Source organism: Ruditapes philippinarum, unplaced genomic scaffold, assembly GCF_026571515.1.
Source record: "Ruditapes philippinarum isolate M1 unplaced genomic scaffold, ASM2657151v2 ctg3083_1_1_1_1, whole genome shotgun sequence".
NCBI classification, from domain to species: domain Eukaryota; kingdom Metazoa; phylum Mollusca; class Bivalvia; order Venerida; family Veneridae; genus Ruditapes; species Ruditapes philippinarum.
The window spans coordinates 25,570-50,735 of NW_026866180.1; the positions used below are offsets into that span (position 1 = coordinate 25,570).

General features: G+C 32.0%; 1 protein-coding gene across 3 annotated transcripts in view; it reads right to left on the minus strand.

Moving 5' to 3' along the window:
• Window positions 1-1,341: 1,341 nt before the first annotated feature.
• LOC132731573 (myosin-VIIa-like) overlaps window positions 1,342-25,166 on the minus strand; it is a 65,824-nt gene continuing 41,999 nt past the window's right edge. For all 3 annotated transcript variants that reach the window (XM_060717767.1, XM_060717765.1, XM_060717764.1), the window contains 22 exons: window positions 23,863-24,162; window positions 22,797-23,125; window positions 22,332-22,449; window positions 21,444-21,746; window positions 20,330-20,557; window positions 19,609-20,024; window positions 19,095-19,264; window positions 18,408-18,589; window positions 17,819-17,934; window positions 17,262-17,422; window positions 16,762-16,853; window positions 15,956-16,017; window positions 14,779-14,934; window positions 14,258-14,363; window positions 13,218-13,332; window positions 12,642-12,728; window positions 11,556-11,781; window positions 11,038-11,104; window positions 10,223-10,339; window positions 9,504-9,587; window positions 6,906-7,025; window positions 1,342-6,460 (listed from right to left, as the gene is read on the minus strand). In XM_060717767.1, the coding sequence (XP_060573750.1) occupies window positions 6,377-6,460; window positions 6,906-7,025; window positions 9,504-9,587; window positions 10,223-10,339; window positions 11,038-11,104; window positions 11,556-11,781; window positions 12,642-12,728; window positions 13,218-13,332; window positions 14,258-14,363; window positions 14,779-14,934; window positions 15,956-16,017; window positions 16,762-16,853; window positions 17,262-17,422; window positions 17,819-17,934; window positions 18,408-18,589; window positions 19,095-19,264; window positions 19,609-20,024; window positions 20,330-20,557; window positions 21,444-21,746; window positions 22,332-22,449; window positions 22,797-23,125; window positions 23,863-24,162 (3,639 nt within the window). In that variant the 3' untranslated portion in view covers window positions 1,342-6,376. The remainder of the gene's footprint in view (window positions 6,461-6,905; window positions 7,026-9,503; window positions 9,588-10,222; window positions 10,340-11,037; window positions 11,105-11,555; window positions 11,782-12,641; window positions 12,729-13,217; window positions 13,333-14,257; window positions 14,364-14,778; window positions 14,935-15,955; window positions 16,018-16,761; window positions 16,854-17,261; window positions 17,423-17,818; window positions 17,935-18,407; window positions 18,590-19,094; window positions 19,265-19,608; window positions 20,025-20,329; window positions 20,558-21,443; window positions 21,747-22,331; window positions 22,450-22,796; window positions 23,126-23,862; window positions 24,163-25,166) is intronic.

The following is a 25,166-nucleotide window of genomic DNA, read 5'->3' on the forward strand; positions in this document are numbered from 1 at the left end:
AGAATTGAATAAACTCATAAATTTACTGATCCATGATTACTAAATAGAAATCGCTACTTATCACATTACTATTTTTAGATTAATTAAGCCGTCATCATGACAGTGCTTTCAATAACAACCAATTTTAAAATTCTGGGGTGTGCTTAACTTATTTCCAGGTGTACAGTTTGTATGAAGAGAGAAACTAAATTAATATATACTACTCAAAATTTGCTAAGGATCACCTTTTTGACATTGCATATTTCAGTCATATTATCACTATATTAACATCATATTTCCGCTAACGATACACCTGTACTGGGACCTCATAATCGTGCACTTAAGTTATCGATTTGCACGATAAGCACGTGGAAAAGCATACCCATGAGATGGCACTGAGTTCATTCTTATGGATGACAACGCCCGTGCACACAGAGCCAACATCACAAACCGATATCTTGAGGAGGCAACTATAGTCCGCATGGATTGGCCAGCGAAATCCCCGGATTTAAATCCAATTGAGCAAGCTTGGAAGATGCTGTAGAAAGCCATTTCTTCACGCTACATCCAACCAACAACAGTTCAGGAGCTAAGACATGAAATCATAGAGAAATGGGCCCAGAATCCTCATCACAAGGTCCGCAGGCTCACCAGCAGCATGCGGCGGCAATGCCAGGCCGCAATTAATGCACCAGGACACCATTCTCGGTATTAAACACCCTACGCCAACAATTTCCTGATTTGAAAGCATTTTTATTCCATTATGTGATCTCCAAAATGTTGATTTTCATCCAGCACACTCTTTCAGCAACAGGCACACGTCAAGGAACACTTCCATTGTCATTATTTTCATAAAAATCAATTCCTAACTAATTATATTTAATTCCTTTTAATCAATTTTCACATTAATCACAAATACACAAAAGTAATGCACTGTAGAAAAAGTGATCCTTATCAAATTTTGAGTAGTATATAATGATAAAGTTCAATTGCTGACCTAAATACAATGTACTTCCCAATGATTTCTTTTTCATTTTTTTCAACCTGGTGTTTCAAGTGCATGTCTAGTTGCTGACACCACAGTGAAAATACAACCAGTGTAGTACCAGAATCGTATACATTTTTTTTACATATAGGGTAATCATATTGCTTTCATTGCACCCACTTTTATCAGTGTTGGCATTTAAAATTTAGAGGTTTTGTATCAGTTTGATGTCAGTGTGTTTCCAGCTTAATGTCCGAAAGGCAAGTATATACAGGCTAAATAAATGACAGATTCCTCCTCGACAAGAATAATGTGAAATAGCAGGTATGAGAAAATATTGCTTCAATTTAATGTCATAAAAAAGAAAGAAGACAATGTCAAAAATTATATTTTATTGCTTTTGTATATAAACAACACATTGATATGTATCTGAACCAGAGTGTATATATGTACACAAGCTATAATTTATATATATGTATGTCAACATCTAGTATCTATATGAGCCGCGTCACGACAAAACCAACATAGTGCGTTTGCGACCAGCATGGTTCCAGACCAGCCTGCGCATCCGCGCAGTCTGATCAGGATCCATGCTGTTCGCTTTCCAACCCTATTACAAGTAAAGAAACTGATAGCGAACAGCATGGATCCTGATCAGACTGCGCGGATGCGCAGGCTGGTCTGGATCCATGCTGGTCGCAAACCCATTATGTTCGTTTTGTCGTGACGCGGCTCATATTATTTTGCAGCATAGCAAAATAAGAAAAAAAAATTCTCTCAAAATTCCCCTTGACCTTCTTTATACTGTACTGTCACAAGAAATAAACAATAATGTGCACTTAATGTTTACAGTGGTTGAATGTGCAATTATTGTAATATAACATATCAAGGCAATAAAATCTCTAGCAAAATATAGTAAACATGCAATAACTTGCTGTTAAGTGTTAAACAGAATACATATTTTTTTATAATCGGACATTATTAATCATTTTATAGTCGTACAAAATATGACATAGATAAAACCAGCCTCATGTTTCAGATATTGGATGGACTCTTAGCTCACAATTGTAACAAAGACCTAAATACATGACATTTTCAAACAATAATTAAGTCAATGACTCCTTACCATTATAATTAATGAATATGCATGTCACAAAACTCCGCCCTTTTTCAATTTATAAACATCTGTGATGTACAATTTAATATAAAAGTTCTTTAATGGAATGCTTATTATATACATGAAGAAAATTCAGAAAAATAGCAAAACAAAGACACATGAAATATGTTTACATTATATATATCACAGGAATAATATGGAATGTTAGTATATATGGTATGTAAATAAAGATATTTAAAATATCTTAAATTTATCTTCAAAAGAATTTATAAAGTCTGGAATGTTTATTTCTGGAACTATGCAAATGCTGAATATAACTTCTTCTTAATTTCATAATGCATATTCATTTCAGCCACTATAAGGCTAAGCTATGGACTGCAAATAGCGAAGGTGGTTCAACTATCCAAGTATGTGTTTTACAACTGAAAATCTCACTTAATAAATACAGTAGCTACAATGACTCAGTTCCAAGACAACTAGGAAACAATACATAAATTTGTTAAAGATTTAATCATTTCTAATTCAATAGATGTCATTTTTGTTCGATAATAATAAAATGTCATGGTTTCATGTGTATCTGGAGTGACTCCCAGTCCAGAAAATATGTAATTTCATCATTTAAAGGAAAGTATGTAACACGTAACATATAAATGAAAGAAATGAAATTAATTTTCTCATTGCATGTTAAAGCAAGTCTCATCTGTTACCATGATAAATTGTTTTGCACTTGGTGTCACAGATTCTATTTAATAGAAGTTAAATTGTGAACATAGGTAGCTTACATTATTTTAAATGCAAAAAGGCCAGCTTTTCTTATTTGAGTACTAACTTTAGACAAACTATAATATGCATGCAAGATTCAAGTGTAGAAAGTTAACCATTACATTTTAGTTAATATAATAATATTATCGTAATTATAGTTATTTAAAACATTCAAATAAAAATATTTATTTTTGAATGTTACTATAATTCAAATGCATGAATGATGTTCAACTAAAACTAAACTAGAACTTCTATAATTATTCTTCAACATCACAGAAATCAAAATGAAATTTACATTTCTCATGAATATTAATAAGGCAAAAGCAAATAGGCATATTCAACAGCAGAAATAGCTCTTTCATTATCATTTTCAGTATTATTTTTAAATCAATAAAACAACTGAAAGTCTTTTGGAGGCAAAACTAATAAATTGAAACTGAATACTTTTACAACTTGATAATTAATATTCATAAATATTTTCCTAATTATCATCATGAATATTCATTTCACACATAAACACAGCAAAGAGTGCACATATTTGTAATAATTAAACAATTCATATAACTGGCACAACCAAAACAATCCATACAAATCATACAACCTTGGAATATTCATGTACATTAATAATACATATTATAACATAAAAAACACATAAAGATAAATACAAAACATAATAGGGTTATATTTTGTGGAATCTAAATAACTTTATATACAAAATATAAAATTCTCAAAATAAAGCGTGACATTTTAATGCAGTAATTTACCAGTACAAATAGTCAAGTAGAGGAAATATTTACATTTAAAGTCTACAGGTTTGTTGTATTTACAGGTTTGATCTATGCCACCTGAGTGACAAAAACAGGGAAAACCTTAATGGTAGGACAGTCTGCTCAGGCTCAATATAGTTGGTTTTTAACTTACAATCAAAAAAGACAGCAAATGCTCTTAATTCAAAGGAAGGTTAATTTATACAAATTTGGCAGGTTAAGGGCTTCAACATCAAGTTTTAATCTGTATACAGCTTTATTAGCTGTCAAAGAAAAACACAACCTACTTTTATTATTAAATCTGTTTGTATTATACCTGACAATCAATATGTGAATAATTGACTTGTTCTTGCTTTGAATATGAAAACTTTGATATTGTAAGTGTTACAAGTGTATTTTGATAACTTAAAGTAAGCAACCAATGGCATAGAATTTGGTCCGACAGCATGGAAGTTCAGGCTGGTCATGCCATAATTTAGTTAGTACTAGAGGTACATGTAAGTCAGTAGTACAAGTACTGTAGTACAAGTAAGTCACCATCACCGCTGTAATTTTGAATTATACATTTGAGTGCCTTATTCCACTTTTCATGGAATGGCATGAAAATGCCTCATTAAAGGTTGTATGATAACTGACATATGAACACATCTGTAGATATTTTTTAATTAAAAAAAAAAATCACCCTTTTCATGTTTAAATGTTGAATTCTGCTAAATCATGTGCTAGGGAATGTGAACGGTAGCTTGCAATTACCACTTCCATCTATGAACATTGCCCAAACAAACAGAGCCTGCAACATTTTCAATTTTAGCCTTGTTGAGCTTTCTTTCAGAATTCTGTTTCACATGATATGGTTACTGCATCCAAATGTCTCACATTATTTCCATTTCTCTGGTATTTCTAGGTATAAATAAATCTTTAAATAAAAACATGACGGAGACAAAAAAACAAGTTTATATAACTATGGAATATTATGTCTGTGTATGAGAGACAGAAAGATACATGTTCCCTAACCAACAACTTGGTAACCATGGTAACACAAATTATAATAATTGTATAAACAAATATATTGAAATGTATCATTATAATAACAAAATATGAGTTCCTCTAGGAATCCTAGCTACAGAACAATCTAGAAATCTTTTTTATTGAAAGAATTAAAATTCTTTAGGTCTACTTGTTTGTTATGTAATATTTATAGTGAAATTGTAGAAATTTCCAAGAAAACAGTCTCTAGTAACTAAATCTGGCACTTGTTAACTATACCAGCATGTAACAATGCTCCTATATCCAAACTATGTTATATTATTGTTCTACAGAACTTCTATAATACCAAAACAAAAAAAGAATAATACAATAAAAGTAAGTTCACAAAATAGATTCATTTCAAAATATGTATATGCAATGTGATTTTAGCTTATATACACATTAAACATATGTTGAACATAAACATAGCACATATGTGTTTTAGTGATGTTGGAATTTTAACAATAAATTGTCAAACTGGAATAACAAGCTTATGTAAATGAGGGATTTTAGCACAATGTACTTTATAAAGACCGTAAAAAAACGTGATAACAAAAAAACATCTCATAATGTGTTTTAATGACAGTCAATTTAAGCAAAATTCTATACATAAACAACAATGATGAATTGATAGTGATAAAGAATAATTTTGTACGCCAGTTAGATTTTTTTAAACAACAGTGTATGTATACCAAGCTTGTTTCATTGACAAAACATTTACTCACTATCTTAATTACATGCAAAATTATCAATTACATTACACTGATAATTATCACAACATTATTACTGGTTTAGGCCATGTTTTCTTGATATATTTTATCAAACTATCAAAACACACTACGCCTACAAAAATGCAATAAATTCATAACATTAATACTATCCTTATATTTTGATGCCTCATAACTGAACCCTTGTTTATGCAATAACATGAAGTGTGCCATTACATAAAATGTGCGTATGTCATTAGTACTTGTATATGTGAACAAGAACCATTAAAAAAGCACAGTAAATTGTCACCTTAGTGCAATAACTAGTTAAGTCCTATTAAATGTAGACGGACTTAACCCGTTACTGCACTAAGGCGATGAGTTGTCCACATTTCAAATGGATCATTGCAGAATTAATGGTACAATGTTTGATTTAAGGACAGTTTTGTAAGATGGTGCTGTGGGTTGACACGAGTGCATGTTGAACACTAAATTTATTTACCTCAAACTGAACACAAAATGTGATCAGATGTATAAAATATGAACCATTATAACACCAGTAAAACATGTCAAAATGATTTCTTAAAATATAATTATTATAGAGTCTATAATTCTAGAGGGAACTATTAACTGCACTTTAAATATTATCATTATCACAACAGATATTATCATCTTTCTTTTAGTTAATTATAAATTAGTTGAATATCATTTCTGTTCTCTAAATGCATTGATATAAACTTCTAAAATGACTTGTATAGTACCCTATCAAAGAGGTTTTGAGTCTATCATACAAAGTCAGGGTCAACAATATTTATATATACAGTCTTTACAGAGTTATCTATTTTGAAATAGTAGTTGTCCTTATCTTCTAATAATTATCCTTTGCTTATAACAATACAGTTATCCTTTGCTTATAACAGAGTTATCTTTTTGTTCTAACACAGTTATGTTTTCCTTGTAACAAAGTGTTTTTAGAGATAAACAGAGTTATCCTTTTTTGTTATGTAAGAGTTATCTTTATGTTATGACAAAGTTATCTTTTTGATGTGCGCTGTTTATTCATGTTTGTCAACATGAGGCTGATGTATGAGGTCAATAGGTCATCCATCTTGTAACCCTGAAATAGAGAAATTGTCGCCAGTGAGAGAGATATTCTAAATAATAGTTATCTGCATGTAATAAGTTCGGAAAATGACATTTTATAAATACTTTAATTGTACCTTAAATTATGAGATGAATCACATTCTTTGTGAAGCTTCAAGTGAAAATAACAATGACTAGGTGAAATAATGACATTTACTTAGCGAAATAATGACATTGACCAAGTAATTTTCATTATTTCACACCAACCCTTATAAATCAAACTTAGGGTTAAATCTTGTAAGGGTGACCTCTCTTTAAACATAATGATAATGGAGAAACATTAATTTTTGCATAAGACATCGAGAAATATATTCAATGTAGAATATTAATGATATATTGATATTGTGAAGTTCAATGACAGCTCTAAAATTAAGTATTGAAGAAAAATACATAAAATACTAATCATGTATGGTACTTACCAATGATGTTTCACAGAGAAGTTTACTGCCCCTCAGTAGATTTCCTATTGTCATATGGAAGTATGTGTTACCACTGCTCCAGTTGGAGATCTTAGTAAATGGATGGGTAGCCAAGATATCCTAACAACATAAATAATATAGTACCATTAAAGTGTATAAAGCTAAATCTGGCGAAATTTATTATAAAATTTAAACAAGAGGGCCATGATGGCCCTGAGGTCGCTCACCTGTATATAGGCCCCCCCCAACCCCCCCCCCCCCCCAACGTTGCAGGGCCAATTTAACCCAAGGGCTTTTATTTGCACAAACTTGGTAGACACCCATAAGATGTTTCATGCTAAACATATAAGCTCTAGCTCATTGGGCTTTTTAAAAGAAGATTTTTTTAAAGTTTTTTACTATACACATATAGTTAAAAACAATGACACCCCTGGGGCCGGGCCAGGGCTTCTATTTGAACAAACTTTGTAGACACTTACTAGAAGATGTTTCATGCTTAATATCTAAACTCTAGCTATTTGGGTTTTTTCAAAGAAGATTTTAAGTTTTTGCTATACACATATAAAAAAAATCAATGACCTCCGGGGCGGGGCCAATTTTGACCCCAGGTCTTTTATTTGAACAAACTTTGTAGACACTCACTAAAAGATGTTTCATGCTTAATATCTTAACTCTAGCTATTTGGGTTTTTTCAAAGAAGATTTTTTAAGTTTTTGCTATACACATATAAGGAAAATCAATGACCCCCTGGGCGGTGCCAATTTTGACCCCAGGGCTTTTATTTGAACAAACTTGGTAGACACCTATGAGAACATGTTTGATGCTAAATATCTTAGCCATAGCTCTTTGAGTTCTTTAAAAGAAGATTTTTTAGGTTTTTACAATGTGCATAAAGGGAAAATCAATGACCCCCCGGGGCGGGGCCAATTTTGACCCCAGGGATTTTATTTAAACAAACTTGGTAGACACTTATTAGAATATGTTTCATGCTAAATATCTTAGCTCTAACTCTTTTGGTTCTTTAAAAGAAGATTTTTTAAGTTTTTACTATATGCATAAAGGGAAAATCAATGACCCCCTGGGTCGGGGCCAATTTTGACCCCAGGGCTTTTATTTGAACAAACTTGGTAGACACCTATTAGAACATGTTTGATGCTCAATATCTTAGCCATAGCTCTTTGAGTTCTTTAAAAGAAGATTTTTTAAGTTTTTACTATATGCATATAGGGAAAATCAATGACCCCCCGGGGCGGGGCCAATTTTGACCCCAGGGCTTTTATTTGAACAAACTTGGTAGACACCCATTAGAACATGTTTCATGCTAAATATCTTAGCTCTAGCTCTTTGGGTTCTTTAAAAGAAGATTTTTTAAGTTTTTACTATATGCATATAGGGAAAATCAATGACCCCCCGGGGCGGGGCCAATTTTGACCCCAGGGCTTTTATTTGAACAAACTTGGTAGACACCCATTAGAACATGTTTCATGCTAAATATCTTAGCTCTAGCTATTTGGGTTCTTTAAAAGAAGATTTTTTAAGTTTTTACTATATGCATATAGGGAAAATCAATGACCCCCCGGGGCGGGGCCAATTTTGACCCAAGGGCTTTTATTTGAACAAACTTGGTAGACACTCACTAGAAGATGTTTCATGCCAAATATCTAAGCTCTAGCTCTTATGGTTTTTAAAAGAAGATATTTAAAGTTTTTTCTTTCGGTTGCCATGGCAACCAGAGATCTGCATGGAATTAAATTCTTTGAACAATTTTTAAAGGTGACCACCAAAGGAACATTCCTGTGAAGTTTGGATGAAATTGGCTTAGTGGTTTATGAGGAGATGTCATTTAAAGTAAAAGTTTACGGACGGACGACGGACGGACGGACGGCGGACGAAAAGCGATCACAAAAGCTCACCCTGTCACTTTGTGACAGGTGAGCTAAAAACCAGTAAAATTATAATGTTTTTGCAGACATACCCATATGGATGTTTTGTGAAAGATTTGTAAATTGGAATGTCTATGTAACTTTTATACATGAATATTGTAAGTAAACAAAATAAAATATTCCGGAACAAAACGCTCAACTTCTAATTTGTTCTAATGTTTGGCAATTTTTTTTAAGGCATCATTTTCAACAAAATATGCAGACAAATTTCTTACATTCTTAGTATTTTGTAAACAATTTTATCTCAATATGAACACTAAATGTGCAATCCAAAAAACAGCATAAATATTTTTATATACTTTAACACAAATCCCCAAAGAAAACAGAATACTTTAAATATCATAATTCTGAATAAATTCAGAATTTGATCTTAACATTTTAACATTTAAATACCAATTAATACCCAATAAATATTGAAAAATCCATATTTTATCAGACAATTATATATAACATTATTTTTTTTTATAAATGTCATAATGACAAGTTTCTAGCAGTACTGGTTGGGACAGTCTTCAGTTGCCCTTCCATACATTATCTCGAGCTTAAGCAGTGTGCATATACCGGTAATGATAACAAAGGATAGGCTTTAGCTGCCCCTCCATATATTTTTGCCAGCTTGAAAAGTGTGCATTATAATGATTAAGAAGATACAAACCTTTGTCTGGGGATGGATGAGATTGACACCATTCTTATTAATGGCTATCAGCACATGTTCTGGGTAGTTTGGCTCTGTTGTTTGCTGTAAATATATACCATGTCATAAATGGTCACACACTGACTTATCAACTATTTAGTACATTCAACCAGCTTATATTTTCTGCACAAAAACAAGTGAATCTGATACAATGTTGTATTATCAGAAGCAAACATTCTTGTATCTATGACGGTGAAAAGTCAAATTTGCCAAAAGAAAATCTGTTAATTAATTCAGACACCAACAGATGTAACAACCAACCTTCCTTACCAAGCGACCTGAAGATTTTTATAGTATAAAAGAATTTTAGAGACTTTGAAATTTAACAATGTTTTAAACAAGTGTGGACACCGGTCCTAGTTGTGAATGAAAACATTCAATCTGTCAAATCACCAGAGTTCTTATGTGACATAAGACAACATATACTCACAGAAATGGGAAGAACAAATTAAAGCTTTATTCTAACTTGGCTTTATGCTGGAACATGACACATCCAAATCTAGTACAATTACAAAGTAACATCTTGCAAACAACAAACTGCTTTATAAGTTGAACATCTTTCAATAAGACCAACTTGTATGTATATGTTGCCCTTTACTTTCTTTACATACAGTATAATGATATGTCCTAATTCTATAGTTCAATACTGAAACTATAATTACCAAACAATAATGACATACCTTGACTTCAAAGAAAGCTGAACCAAAGGTTGGCCATTTATAGATGACTCTGAGGAATTCTATTTTAGCATCTTCTTGTGATAATGCTGCATCAGCATTGTATACACTGAGTATAGCCTGAAAATATCAATATTATATAAATAATTCATCAATATAGCATTGATTGATAAGAAATAATATTTTGTCAGTGTATTCTACAGTCAACATGTATACTGTTGTTTATCCAATACCTAATAATATGTCTTAATTTTGAAATATAAAATATGTGTTACTAAAACCCAGATTTCTCCTATGTCTATTCATGAACTACATCATTATAAAAATAAATTTCTAACGTTTTGAAAGCCTACAAGATAAGGTCATTCCAAAGTCAAGGTCAAATATAACATGAAGCTTTTGATTAGATGTATGTTGTATCCATTTATAAAGACTTTAACTTTTACTAAGAAGGTGTCTTGGCTAACATTAAATTGTCCACCATTGACAAACTGGTAAAATGACATTTTATTTTCTATAGTACAAAATTTTGTTAATTGTCACTTAGCATAATAATGCATTATTTTCTACACACTGTGTCTTGTGTCACTGAAATCAATGTGTGCCTAATGTCATGATGCTATAATTGAAATAAAATCTTAATATATCAACCTATTATTTTTGTAACCACAGAAAATGAGTTATTTTGATAAAACAGTATTAGCCTTCATGATTATATTCCTGTGCACTTGAACTTGAAACATGCATTATTCTTTAACACTATTTTGATATAAATTTTCTAACTGAGACAGATTTGTATGTGAAAATGTCAAACTTACCCTCTTCCAATCTTCTGGTGATTGAGTTTTAATCAGATCAGCTGGGACAAGCTCTCTTAATAAACGTCTGAAATATAAAATACAAATGTACGCTACTGTCTATATTAAAGTGATAGTTTTAGGCAATGTTTCAAAACATCTGGTATCAAAATATGAAAAGAATTCAACTATCATATCAATTTCTTTAAGTATTATATCATGAACATTCATAAAAGATTACAAATCAAGCAGTTTTAACTAAAAAAAATTACAGAGAAAGGGCAATTTAGGACACAGAAATGGATAATCCTTTAAAAGATCCATTTTCGTTATTTTCCTTGTTTACCTTCTTGTTTATTTTGTTTGTTTTCTATATTAATTTCTTTTATAATAGTTCGCTGTTTACTATAATTGCAGTTTAGCAATGATTACACTATTCCATATAAGAATTATGTTTGCCATGTAAGTAACAAACCTAAACACATACAATGTAAGTTATATTCATTTCATACAAAAAGTATCAAAAATTTTTTACTTACGAAATATTTTGTAGACCAGCCTTCTGTTCGCCAAACTTCACTCTGTAAATAAGAGCAGCAAGTCTAGAAGCTTCCTCCCTGCTACATTTATGGTAGCCACGTAACAGTTTAGGTAACTCTTGGTGAAAGTGGAAGATCAAATCAGCGTTCATGTCACGGCCGGGTACCAGATTAGTCCACAATTTCTTCATGAAGAAAACTTGGTACGTAAACTGTGGTGGGGCACCTGCATAATATTTCAATTTGTAATCTTCATTAAAAAGAATAAACACACTGGAGGAATTACTCATACTTCACCTAAATGACAGCATAAGACTCTATGATAATGAAAGCAGACAAGACATTATTGCTTTCTAAAGTGTAGGAAACAAAACTTAGCCAAGTGGTTAATGCATCAGACTCAGTAATCTTATGATCAACTGCCACATGGGTTCAAACCCCAGTCACGGGCAAGTGGTTGTTTCTTTGAGCAAGAAACTTTTCACTCACTGCTTAGTACTTGTTGGTTCCAAGAACGGATTCGAAAGTGTGTCTATAAGCTTATAGCTTCCTACACAATGAAACTAAAATAAATCCTGAGAAAAACAAAACTTCCCCAAAATAAAAATATTCTAATAAATAGAGGATATTGAATGAGTGTAAGTTCAATACTGAATTTATTGCACGAGTTGAATAATATTATATTATGCGAGCCTCTGGCGAGCATAATATCATTTTATTCAACGAGTGCAATAAATTCAGTAATGAACTTACACGAATTTAATATTCTATTTATAACATACCCAAAATAAAGACAGTTTTAAGTGAAAAAAGAGTCATTTTTCATTGACGCGCCTATAGTAAAACGCTAACATTTAGCGCGACTTTACGCTATGTTTGTATAACGCTAATGACGTCACGTCAAAATATATGCACGGCCGTGCAATACCATATTTACGGAGTCGCAAAATCGGCACGGGTATGTGATAAAAGTTAATCTGCACTCTATTGTTCAAATATCTTGGAAACATTTGTGTCAATATGGCTACTGGGTTATATTAATCTTCTAGTGAAAGATAATTGTAAGATAATGTTTTATATACTCACCATCTCTAGTTGGTCGCGCTTTTCGTATCCAGTCTATTAAATGTCGTACAAAATCAAAGAAGAAGTCCCCTTCTGGCACACTTATCACTGAAATGAATTAAATAATATATTTATTTACAAGTTACTTCTAAATGAAGGTTCATAATCATATATCTGAAGTAATTTTATGAAATTACAAAATATTTCTTAAATACATGAATAGTGTATTAGGCTAATTTGTTAGTAATATTTTTAACAACTTTTTGCATATTCAATACATGTAACAAAACTCAATTTAGAATTTGAAAATCAATCTTTTTTTTATCTTTTTTCTTTTTTGTCGAGGGGGGGGGGTGGAGGTTGGGGTTGTATTATAAGTCACACTGAATCTGTAATGGTAACACAGTAACTTGTCAGCTTTATTGAAGACTTGAGGTGCACTCCATGCATTAATTTCAGGCACAAAAAGGCACATGAGTAAAATCACTGACAAATATTAACAAAAACATGACATGCTATAATCAAATGTTTGACTCACTATAACTGTTGGCACACTAGAATATTTCAAATGATTAGATATATACATTAAATGACTACCTTTGTCAGCAATTTTCACAAATAAACTGAACCCTTCTGATGATTTCAAACGTAATTTGGTGGATATATTCAAACAGAAATCTTTAGCTCTGGTACTTGACTCTACCTCAAATGCCTGTGAAGGAAAGAAAAATAATTAAATTAATACATTGTACATAACTATAAAAATAAATAAAGCACAAGAATGACCAATCAATTTCAAGTATTTCTTTTAACATTGAAAAATTACTTTGACAGTTAATGTAAATTAGGAGTCAGGCAAATATTTAAACTGGTCAACACAAAGTGTCATGAATTTCAATCAAACTTATTTGTATCGAAATTTAGCACCCAACAATACAGAGTATAGTAACCATGAATTGATATATTTTGTTAAGTTTTTTTTTCTGAGTTTTTTTTTACACCTGGAATTTCAACACAATTTTAGTCTTATCTCTAGGGTTCACCTGCCTGGCTTACCAGTAATTATCAATTTCTCCACAAGTGACCAACTACAAATCCAAAATAATTTCTTAATCAGCGGTTGGAGTCAAATGACAATAAGACTCAATGTCTGCCATATACTGTCATGGAGGAATTAAGCCTTGCTCAAGGATCAAACCAGCAACCCTTGGTTTACTTTTCCAATGCTTTCCCTATTAAGCTAAGTGGTGGTGGTGGTAGTTTTCTTTACGGATCACGACAGTAAGCCACATTGATTTTTCAGAGCACAGTTCAACCACCGCATCATTCCTGGGCAGGCTGTCAAGCAGTTAACCAGTACTTGTTGCCTTCACTTTCGCAAGGAACTAAAACTTCTGTACATGCTAGAGCAGAGGTACAATGCAAATGACCATAGAAATGATTTCATGATAGATCACAACGAAAGTGACCAGCGCCGTCCGGGAATTGAACCCAGGTCACTCGATTCACAGTCCAACACTCTACCTATTGGGCATGGGGAAAATAGATATATATATCAGACTGGCTTGTCTCTTTACTGGTAGAACTACTGCTGCTATAATTAAAGGATTATCTTGGTTTAATTGTTATATATTTACCTCATCAGAATCATCAGGGAAGTAAACTTTGTGAAGAATCTGTGTGGTCTTGTGTTGTATAGCTTCAACCTCCACCTGGTGAGGGGGATACTTTCTTGTTCCATTTCTAAAAACACAAAATTCAAAGTAATTCATTCTGTGAGCCAGCATTACACAATTATAAAGAAGAAATAGTCTCAAATCTTATAGAATTAGAACTTTTATCTTCCAAACGATCATGTACAGTTAAACCTGTGTTAAAGATCACCCTGTAAATAAAGGCCACTCTCCCACAACCCTTCAATGATTATAAGGAATACAGTTACCATAAAATAACGACCACATGTTTATTAAAGACATATTTGGTTTCTACCTTAGAAGACCTTTGTTCAAAAGTTTGCACTAGATACTTATTTCCCTTGGTTTTAATACAACTCCTCATTTATTGAATTTAATTAAGTTAGATTTTCATAAATGTTGATAAAAATTCCAAGAAAAAATATATATAAGTTAAATCTTCTATACTAAAATATATTACTTACCGCAAAGTTTTCTGAAGTCTATGTATGCAGTCTTGGGCAATTGGATTTCTACTACGAGAGCGAAGGAACAAGGTGGCTTCTTTAAGCAGGTTTGTTGATGGGGCAAAACATCCGGTCACTAACCACATCAACTCCCACCCTCGTTCCTCACTTAATCTGTTTACATTTTATAAACAATTTAATATGTTTATAAACAATAATTAATCCAATGCATACATAAGAAAATGTAATTATATAGAGGATATTTGTTTGTTTTGCATGTAAGATTGAAATATAATTTCACTGAGTGAACACCAGATGCAATATTTTCACGAGTGGCGTAGCCACGAGTGAAAATATAATAGCTGGTGTTCACGAATGAAATATATTTCAATCTTATATGTAAAACAAATAAATTTTCTTTTTATTTTATGCTTTTTAAGTGATTTTAAGTAATTTTTTACTGATTTTGCCGCGTAACGTCGCGCATTCTCCTTTGTGACGTCATTATATCATGACGTCACATCATCAGTTTTGAAATCTAGTTCCGTTAAATTTCTCTAATTTTGTTAAATTTCTAACATGATGTATGATGACATTGACTTTCTTTTTCTAAAGAAGCAAACTTTACGTATGACGGCATTTATTGCTGCCTGTTATTCCATTTATTTATGATTTTCTGTTCATCCGCATTCAGATATAGTCCGGCTACAGTGAAAATTATATTTTATAAATTTCACTAGTGGTTTATCAGAATATAATCATCTGATATATTACAATAAAACACTGGAAAGCATGAAATAAATTTCTAGATTACTTTCTACTGCATAAAAATAAGGTTGCAAAGTCAATACTTTTCATATTATCAGAACATTAAAATGTTAAAAGTTTGATTGAAATGCTCTTGTATTAAGAGAAAAACACAATTCGGCCTAAACACAAATTAGACCTGTACATCAAATAAACTATCATAACTTGAAGAGGTGGGACTGTAAAATATAATTATTAAATATACATGAATACACAAAAACATGTTCCCCCATATGGTTTCTTTCCGGTGGCGAGGGTAAACAGATGCAAACACACACAAAAAACATGTTTTTGCTGTCAATATCACTTTGATTGAAAATAATTAGGTGTTTTTTTTTGAAAATTTGTATGCTATCTGCCGGCTTCAAAGAAGTGTCAATAAACTGACCTGTTCTTGTTGTCAGTCAACTGTCTAATGACCTGACAATATATCTCATCCTTCAACAGCTCCTGTAATATTACAAGTAAATATATTAGTACATAAAATACTGCATGTTTGTAACATCATTTTTTATTGGATAAGCCTGACGTTTATACAATCTATATACACAGCTGCAGCCGATTTTCATTTCTCCTATAATAAAGTAAATTTGCATTATTATGAATTAGTTAAAAAGATTTATGATTAACAGCTTGGGTTATATATACAAACAACCATTTATTCAAGGCCATATAACCTATATATAACCAATAATAGCTTTATAACTAATAATATCTAAAGGATCTTACATGAGTTTTCATATATAAATAATATAATTATTTGGGGTTGGAATTTACCATCACATACCTTAACCAAAACTTGTATACTTAATCACTTGACAAAATCATTAATAACTAAATGTAGCGCACATCGACAATGTGTCATGAAGTATTATTACAACCATAGTAAAGTAAGTAAAAAACATTCAATAAATCTCATCATCTTAAGTATTGCATGAAGAATGAATATTAAAATCTGCTTTTCAATCTCAGTTTTTGGTTATAAGAATGCATATTTCAGATCTTTGGTAAGCATATCACTTATTATGTTAACCTCATTGACTTCAATATACAATTATTAATTTTTATGCAAATTAAACAACAACCTTATACATCTTAAACCTAGCCTAACAAAGTTTGATTATAAAAGCCAGCGTGTGGCAAGATTAAACACTTTTAAGACAAGTTAATATAGTTATAATATATATAACTTACAGTTCTGAGTGGAGGTTCAAAGATCTGATCAGTAAGCTCGTTAGCGACACGTCCACGTCGTGACGGATGATCTCCCATATATTTTAGGATAGGTAAAACATTGTTAAGGTAAATCAATTATTGTTTGTGAATACAGAAATTACAAGTTTTACACCTTTATAAAATGATGTAGTATAAAATTTTCAATTTTATTTTGAAATAATAACTCCACTGCATCACCATTTTCAATAAACATTAAACTTTATTATACAATACTTTACCATTCAGATTTTTTAACACGGCTTTGTCTTTAATATAATGTCATACACATGTATGTTTGTGTGACCAAACTAAAAAAAAAAAGTTAGATGCTCAATTGCAGCTTAACCATTTACATGCCAAGTGTGTTATTCGGTTTTGATCTGCTTTGATTTGGAACAGACCATTCCAAGCCATTTTTAAAATGACCCAAAATCATTATATCATTATATATTCAATCATTTATTTCATAAAAAGGATATCTAGGAAGCACATGCAAGCCTCTTGGCTCACTTCTTCACGACCCAGTAATTTCTTTAACAATGGCTGTTTCAACAGTTCCTTTGAATATCTCCACAATTCATCTGGCTTACGTCGCCTGGCTGATGACAGTGTTTTTGTGAGTGTTCTCTTAGGTGGTGGTCTGAAATTATATAAATCAATTCTATGTGTAATATTACAGTACAATTATCAAACAAAGGCCACTTCTGAGGTTTGTCAAATTTCATCTCTTACCAGTGTTTGACAAAGATAACTGCCATAAAAAAATGGTAAAAAAGCAGAGTGGTGGTAGGTTTTTCCCCCCCCCCCCTAATTTGTTTAAGTAATTTTTCAGGTGTAAAATAGCGCAAAACATGATTGTATCCTGATAATAGATGCATTCATGGAAACTGTGACATTCTGTAAAAAAAAAACTTTTACTCAAGATCTAAATCATTTTCTTACAGTTGCAGCACAAATCATAACAAATGATGAAAGAACGATTATAAAGAAACAATAATTTAGTCATAACATGTCAATAACAGAACAGAAGAATTACCTGAAATGGTCCATGGCATATTCCTCTAGTGTGTATGGTTTCTCTCCAGTTTCTACTGTAACCTCTCCAGTATTTTGTACCAGCATTGATGGGTCTGACGACTGTATAAACAGTTGCTGTAAACAAGATTAATATAATATAGTATAAATAGAGAACATATACTCAACACAGGATTGTGTTCACTGACTTAATGAAAAACAATATTATAAGATTAATGAATTGAAAACAAATGGAGATGGTTCAAAGGCAATGAAAACAAGTTTAAATTCGGAAAACAATCAAGGACTGTTCATAAAAGAGGAAACATAAAATGCAATTTTTTTACTTTGTAAATAAAAAATTTCATATTCAGTCTAATGATTTACATTTTGAAATTATTTTTTTTTTTGTTGGGGTTTACGTTGCATAGCAACACATTATTAGAGTCATATGGCAACTTTCCAGTTTTATTTGTGGAGAAAGATCTCCAATGCCCCTCTGTGCACATTTGAAAATAATTCATCAAATTTTTACTTTAGATAGGAGATAACAGAGACATATTAAATATCCTCTTATAAAGTATAACATAAAATATAGGAAAGACTCTGACCAGTATTTCTGGGGGTGGTTTAGTGATGGTTGGCAGCACGTATACGCATTCAGCGGGGAAATCTCCCTTCCTCTGTGACCTGACACATTCTCCGACACACCAGCCGGAGTTCATCACAGTCTCACCATTCTGTTGCAGTAATACAATCAAATCTCCCTTCTGGAAGTTCAAGAATGTGTCACCTGAAAAAAGGAAAGGTTGAATTGTTATAATTTCAGTAATTTCAATTTTTTTTTTATTTCTTCACTTACTGTACTTTTTATTCATTTGTTGACTATGATGTTGATACTTTAACTGTATGTTATTATGTAAAAATAACAACTTCAGATTATATAAAGATACATTTGTGTCACATAGGCCATTTATATATAATATATATATTCAAGATTTATTTAAAATTCATTTTCAGATTTACACATATAAAACAAAATTGAAACATCTGACAACTGATATTTATAGTGATAAAACATTAAATTTTCACACAATTTAATGAAAAGTGTTGCTTTTGTACAAAATTTACTTCATTTTGCAAGTGAAAAAGCTAAATCATAAATAAGTATCAACTTTAATTTGTCTTCGTCATTTGAAACAGGAAAATACTCAACATTTTCCTCTTAATAAATACCTTTTATAAAATGTAAAAATAAAAACTGTCAAACTTTCTATAATTTTATACTATAAACTTACCAGGTGCATTGTAATCCTGTAGGGCTATCACATATTTGGAACGTTTCTTTAGACCTTCAAGGAAGGTGACAACAAGGTCACGGATATCTTCAGCATTGGGTGAAGTAAATGTGTACTCGTCACCTTTCACTGTAGCTAGAGTAAAACTCTGGCCATGCATCTTTCCTGTCCTATAAAAATAATATCAAATATTAATTACACATATTAGCAAATAATAGCTTACTTATTCAAAACATCCCAAAAGAAAGGAAATTTGACACAAAACCTCATTTTTGTTGCCGATATTACAAATGGGGAAAAAAAGCAAATCCATTTTGCCACTGAAGACAAAATAACAAAATCCAGACAGTATGTTCAAGGGAACTTGATGACAAATCAGTCTGAAAATTTGGTCAAAATCCTTTGAGATATATAGGAGTAGCATACATATACTCTCTTGGGCAAAATCACAGCTTCGTTTTGGCAAAATTATGAAATAACCCAAAAAAGTCATAAACATTAAGTGGTTTTATACCTGCTGCTTGAGACAGCTGTTATTTCAGGGAAAGATAACTCCAGCAGTACTTGTTCTTGATCGTCCACGACATACACACCGGTCCAGTTAACGGCTATTATGACATCATTCTTCGGTAGGCTCGGTCCGGCAAATTTATACGCTTCATAGAATCTTGAGAATAAAAGTGGCCATTTATATTTGGCATAACTAACAATGTCCTCTTTCACTTTAAGGCCCTTAATCCTATCATTGGCAAAGTAAGGGCCGTGTATTTTATTGTTGACTTGCTGCATCCAGTAGGTTAGAGCGTTAGGTTTGCCGAGGAGGCTGTCGGGAATGTACGAGGGGAGAAGACTCTGTAAACGTTCGGTACTCAAGTTGGAACCGTAGTCAATATAGTACTGTTGTGCTGCGATCATTGCTAAATCATCATCCTGTCAATAAATTATCAATAATTATTACTTGCTGGACAACACATTCAATCTTCTATAAAATTATGGATACAATGAATTTTTACTTTTGGAAAAAAAAATTTCATACAATTTTTTCTCATTGAAACTATTACCCTCAAACTGAAAATTTGATTACAGGTAATTGTTGTTACATACAAAGTTTAAATTAAACTTTAGCAACAGGAAATAGGTGACCTCATGTTTTTCACAACAATATAATAAATCACTGTGTATCTTTTCAATTTTATTTTAAACTAATCTTTGAACAAAAACAACAAGGACGATACCTTATCACATCTGTATTCACCAAACTTGATACCACGTACAACTTGTTGGTAAACTAGATTTGTTGCCGTGGAATCTTCACTCGGATCATGCCATGGAGCAAATATTTCCTTCCTGAAGAACAACCTCCATGGTGCGTTTCTTTCTTGAGCTCCTTGTTCCTTGGCATATTGTTCGCACTGAGATATGGCGTCCATTACATGATCACCTCCGCTACCCAGAGATGATACCTGTAATAATTAATGTTAACAATGATATGATTTTCTTGGTTAGGTTTAAACATATTTATTTATACTCCGTTGCAAAACAAGTTCTTGCAACTTATATTAATCACTTTCGAGTCCTCTTCCTGGAACCAACTTGTACTTGCGTCATATGAAGAAAAATGGTCGTTACCCGATCAGGGCTCGAACCCTTAATCTCCAGGTTGAGAGGCAGACACCTTAACAACTAGGCCACAGCTCCCCTTTTATGATTTTCTTAATATCTAAAATAAATTCCATACATAAATGTTTAAATTTCTAAAAAACAACTATGTTTATATTAATTTTCATTAAATTGAACTTGATTTTTGCAAACATTAAACCAGTCACTGGCTACATAGTGATACATAGTTATAAGACAAACTTTGGTGGGATTAGGGGTGTTGGGTTTTACATCACACTCGCACCATAAAGGTTATATCCTAACTCTCAGTAACATCTCATGTGCATAATTTCGGTCACTAACAGACACTGAGTAGAATCACTGAAATTCCTCAACTATATGTATAGTTTTCTCACATGTTTGTAAGTTTGGGTTTCATGTCACACCGACACAGTATAGGTCATATCGCGACGTCCAGTTTTACTGGTGGAGGAAGACCTCAAGTGCCCTTTCGTGTATTATTTCAGGCACGAACGAGCACCTGAGTAGTACCACCGACATTCCTAGTTTCTTCACATGAAAGTGTCCAAATTCCATGGCAAGATTCAAACCAACAGCGATGAGAAGAAATTGGTTTTAAGTCAACAATTTCATTCTATACATATTTAAATTTGCACTGTAAAATATCAAGATTATCCTCATATTTATCTAAACCATTAAAAACATACTTACAAGTAACTAAACACTAACCTTATCAAAAAGAGCAATGTATAATGAGAATCCAAACTGATCTTTGAGACCGATTTTCTCTGACAGTTGTTGACAGAGTTCTCTAGCTGTTGTTGCTGAGTCAGCGAGCAATGTTTTTGTGTTGCCATCCATAAATGTTATTGGAAGCATCAAAGGTCTCTTGGATTTGGTAGCCTGAAGTTCGAGCCATGATGGGGGCTGGTTACGGGTACCGTTGGCAAAGGTTCGTCGCAATCTCTCCTCACAATAAGGGGCATAACCTGGTGGTCCCTCACTTATGAAATTCCTTAGGTACTTGATAAACTAAAATCAAAATTGTATTTCATACTGTATGTCACAAACTTGATATCGATAACCGTCAGTTGAGAGTCCTCTTTTTGAAGTAATAAGTTGTTTGTTTCGTGTCTAATCAAAACAAGTTATCTAAAGACTAACTTCCTTAATTAAGAATATTTGGGGTTGTAGGTACAAACAAACTTTTACAGTAACAGCTTCGAAAAATAAACAAAACAGGTTGACTAATCTGTTGTGATGGGTAGTGCACCGTGAAGCTATAACATTAAAAGTTAGTTTGTACCTAGAAATTAGCTTGGAAAAACCCACTTTGTCCAATTCCAGATAACGCCTATTAACTACTAATCAAATTTTCTATATTATATCACAGCATTTGCTCAGATTTATAATAGCCATTACAAGCAGCCAGTAAGATATACCAATGTTCAAGGCCATTCCGGGTATGTTATCAAATTTGTATCAATATATATTATATTCTCTAACGGCGGTATAGTATTATACAGGTAAGATTTTGAGAAGGTTACATATTAAGAGTTCATAATAAACATACAACTTATTTACAATATGGCCTTCTATAATGTGTAACAGGCATACCTTATCGGAGGGTGCGAAGCATCCGACACATAAAGACAGTAAGATCCAGCCTCTAGCATGTGACGAGCGTGAAGGATTCTGGGTAAGCTGTTTGGCAATCTGACAATATATCTCGTCCCTGTTTAAACACAAAAATAAAATATATCTCTTTAACCTTTATTAACAAATCTATACATTAACATAGCTATAATGAGCTGGGAAAACATATGTGCAGATCTGATACAAATAATATTTCTTTTGAAATGTTTTTTCCAAATGTTAATGTCTGGGAAAGGGACTCTGTCATTTTAATAGTCAACAAAATTGTAAGAAACTGTGATTAAACAATATATACAAAAGCATACATTAGTTACTCTCATTTATACATTTAAACATGAATTCATAATCATTTTTGTTGTGATAAGTATCAATTAAGTTTAAATGAACTACCAAATAAGCATGAATATAAACAATTAGAAAACCTACCTTAAATCTGGTCGCAGGATACCGTGCCCGATTATAAAATGTAATTTTTCCAAGTTTGTAGTCGGCCTCTCTTCTAATAGAGCATTTTGACCCGATGGTGAGAAATAATCAGAATCAAGCTGATTCTTGAACTCTTCTGTAATCTTTGATTTCTTTTTCAGTGTCAAAGACACAAGCTTTTTACGCATGCTGCGTTTCCCGCTACCACGAATCATCGCGTTCGGCTCATTCTCGAGTTCCATATTCATACGCTGTGCTTCTTCTAGATCTTTCTTGTTGAATTTACGTCCCAGGGTCGAGTAGATTTTAGTCATTACTGGGGTTGTGTCCTGTAACACAGATTTTCACTTTAATATATTAAAGCTCAATTTTGAAATTTCTTTCCTTTTACAAATCATTGCCAACATCAAAATACCATAGTAATTTAATAAGTTCAACCATTTAGTTCAAATAAAATACCATAATGTTATAAAATCATGTCTTCTAAATACATGGAACACATCTTGAAAACAGGGAGAGGGAATGATCTGAAAATTTGCATACAAGTTATTGGTTTATGTAAACGGTTTACAACTCTTAGAAAAATATTTCGAAAGACATCATACCAAAAAAATCCCTTGGTGGAGTTCCTTTAAAAACTTAAAATGTTTTATTCAAAATTTAAAGATACATGCCTCCTGATGAGTCAAAATATTTCAATAAAATCAAACAACTAAAATTTTAGGAAATGTAAAAAGATTCAATATTCAAGTAATTTTAAAGGTTCTGTGCGATTAATGACTGATTTTTGAGTATTTACAACTATATTTCTACTGCATTACTAATGCAGTAAGGGCTATTTATGCATATTTTGACCACTTTTTAGTAATTTACGCGGGTTGTATGTGGCATTTAAAGTGTGTAAATTGTTTCCATTTGGTTACTTCACAATATCAAACATTCAGATACATTTTCAAAATTTCATGAAAAATAGCATGAATCTTGAGGTGTGCTTCTTTAAATTTCATATCCAACAAGACCTTAACCTTTATTAGTGAAATTGATCGCAATAAATCATTTTCTATACCCTAGTATCCTGTACTCCAGTATATATTTTCGGTTCCGGCAAATCTCCCATAAACCTCAGTATGGTGATCCATACAGCAAGGGCAGCCAGGTGATCACTCTCAGATTTCAACTGTAACAATGAAGTTCTGATCGGACGTCTAATGTACGTGTGTGTGGCGTTCCCTTGGAAAAACGTCGCTGCAAATTTGGAGAATTTGTACTCAGATATATCCTCCTCGTCTAATGGTAAAGGTATATGCATCTCGTCGGTGTCGTAACCGATCTCCGACATAATACGCTTCCTCTTTTCCTCAAGATCCTGTAAATGTATAACAACAAATCCATATTAAGTTTAAAGTTAAGATGACAGACTTATCATACTTTAAGCTTAAAAAAAAATCTGAATTCAAAATGAAACCTGTAAATTATGTTGCAAAATCAGTATTATGCAAGTCAATCTAAATCAAATTTTCTTCAATGAAACTAAAAAGGGATAAACATGTGTATATAAATCTGTGTACAGTAATTGTTAAATTATAACAAATTGTCATGCAAATATTCTAATGCATGTAAAGGTTTAATATTATGAAGGTGCAGGTTTTCTACAGCTATACTGCTTAACTTTTCAATAAGTTTAAAGAAAATTTTCTTAAACATTTGACAGATATAATCATATTATCATCTCATTTAGAGATAATTACGGTTCATCACCTTAGTGCAATAACAGGTTAACTCCTATTTAGAAGAACTTAACCCATTACTGCACTAAGGTGACATTGTAATTTAGGTTTAATATCCGACTATACTCACATCATAATGTATCATAATGTTAAAGTGTAACAATTGTCTGAAGCTGTAGAAAATTTGTTCTAAGAATCTGAGACAGATAATTTATATCACTCAGTCTCAATATCGCATGAAAGTACATTTTTTAAACAAGTATTTAAAACATATTTTCCCTTTTTTTAGAGGTAACAGTTTAAAAATAGTATCAAGTTCCCACTCTAAAATCATTTTGTTTTCCCTCTCTAAAACATAATGCCCCCTCTCTAATTACATGTAAATGATAAAAATTTAAAATATGACACATTACTAAGTAGTTTTCCCCTCTAAAATGGAACATATTATTCCCCTCTCTAAGACAAAATATTTCCTTCTTTATAATAAAAATTCTCCCCTCTTGAAATGTTTTTCAACTCTAAAAACAATTTTCCTCCTCTAAAACATATATTTTCACACTCTAAAACATGGATTTGCCTTCCTTAATTTCTGTTCGTTCAGCATGTAAATTCAATTATTTATAAGGAAATGCTTTACATGTTG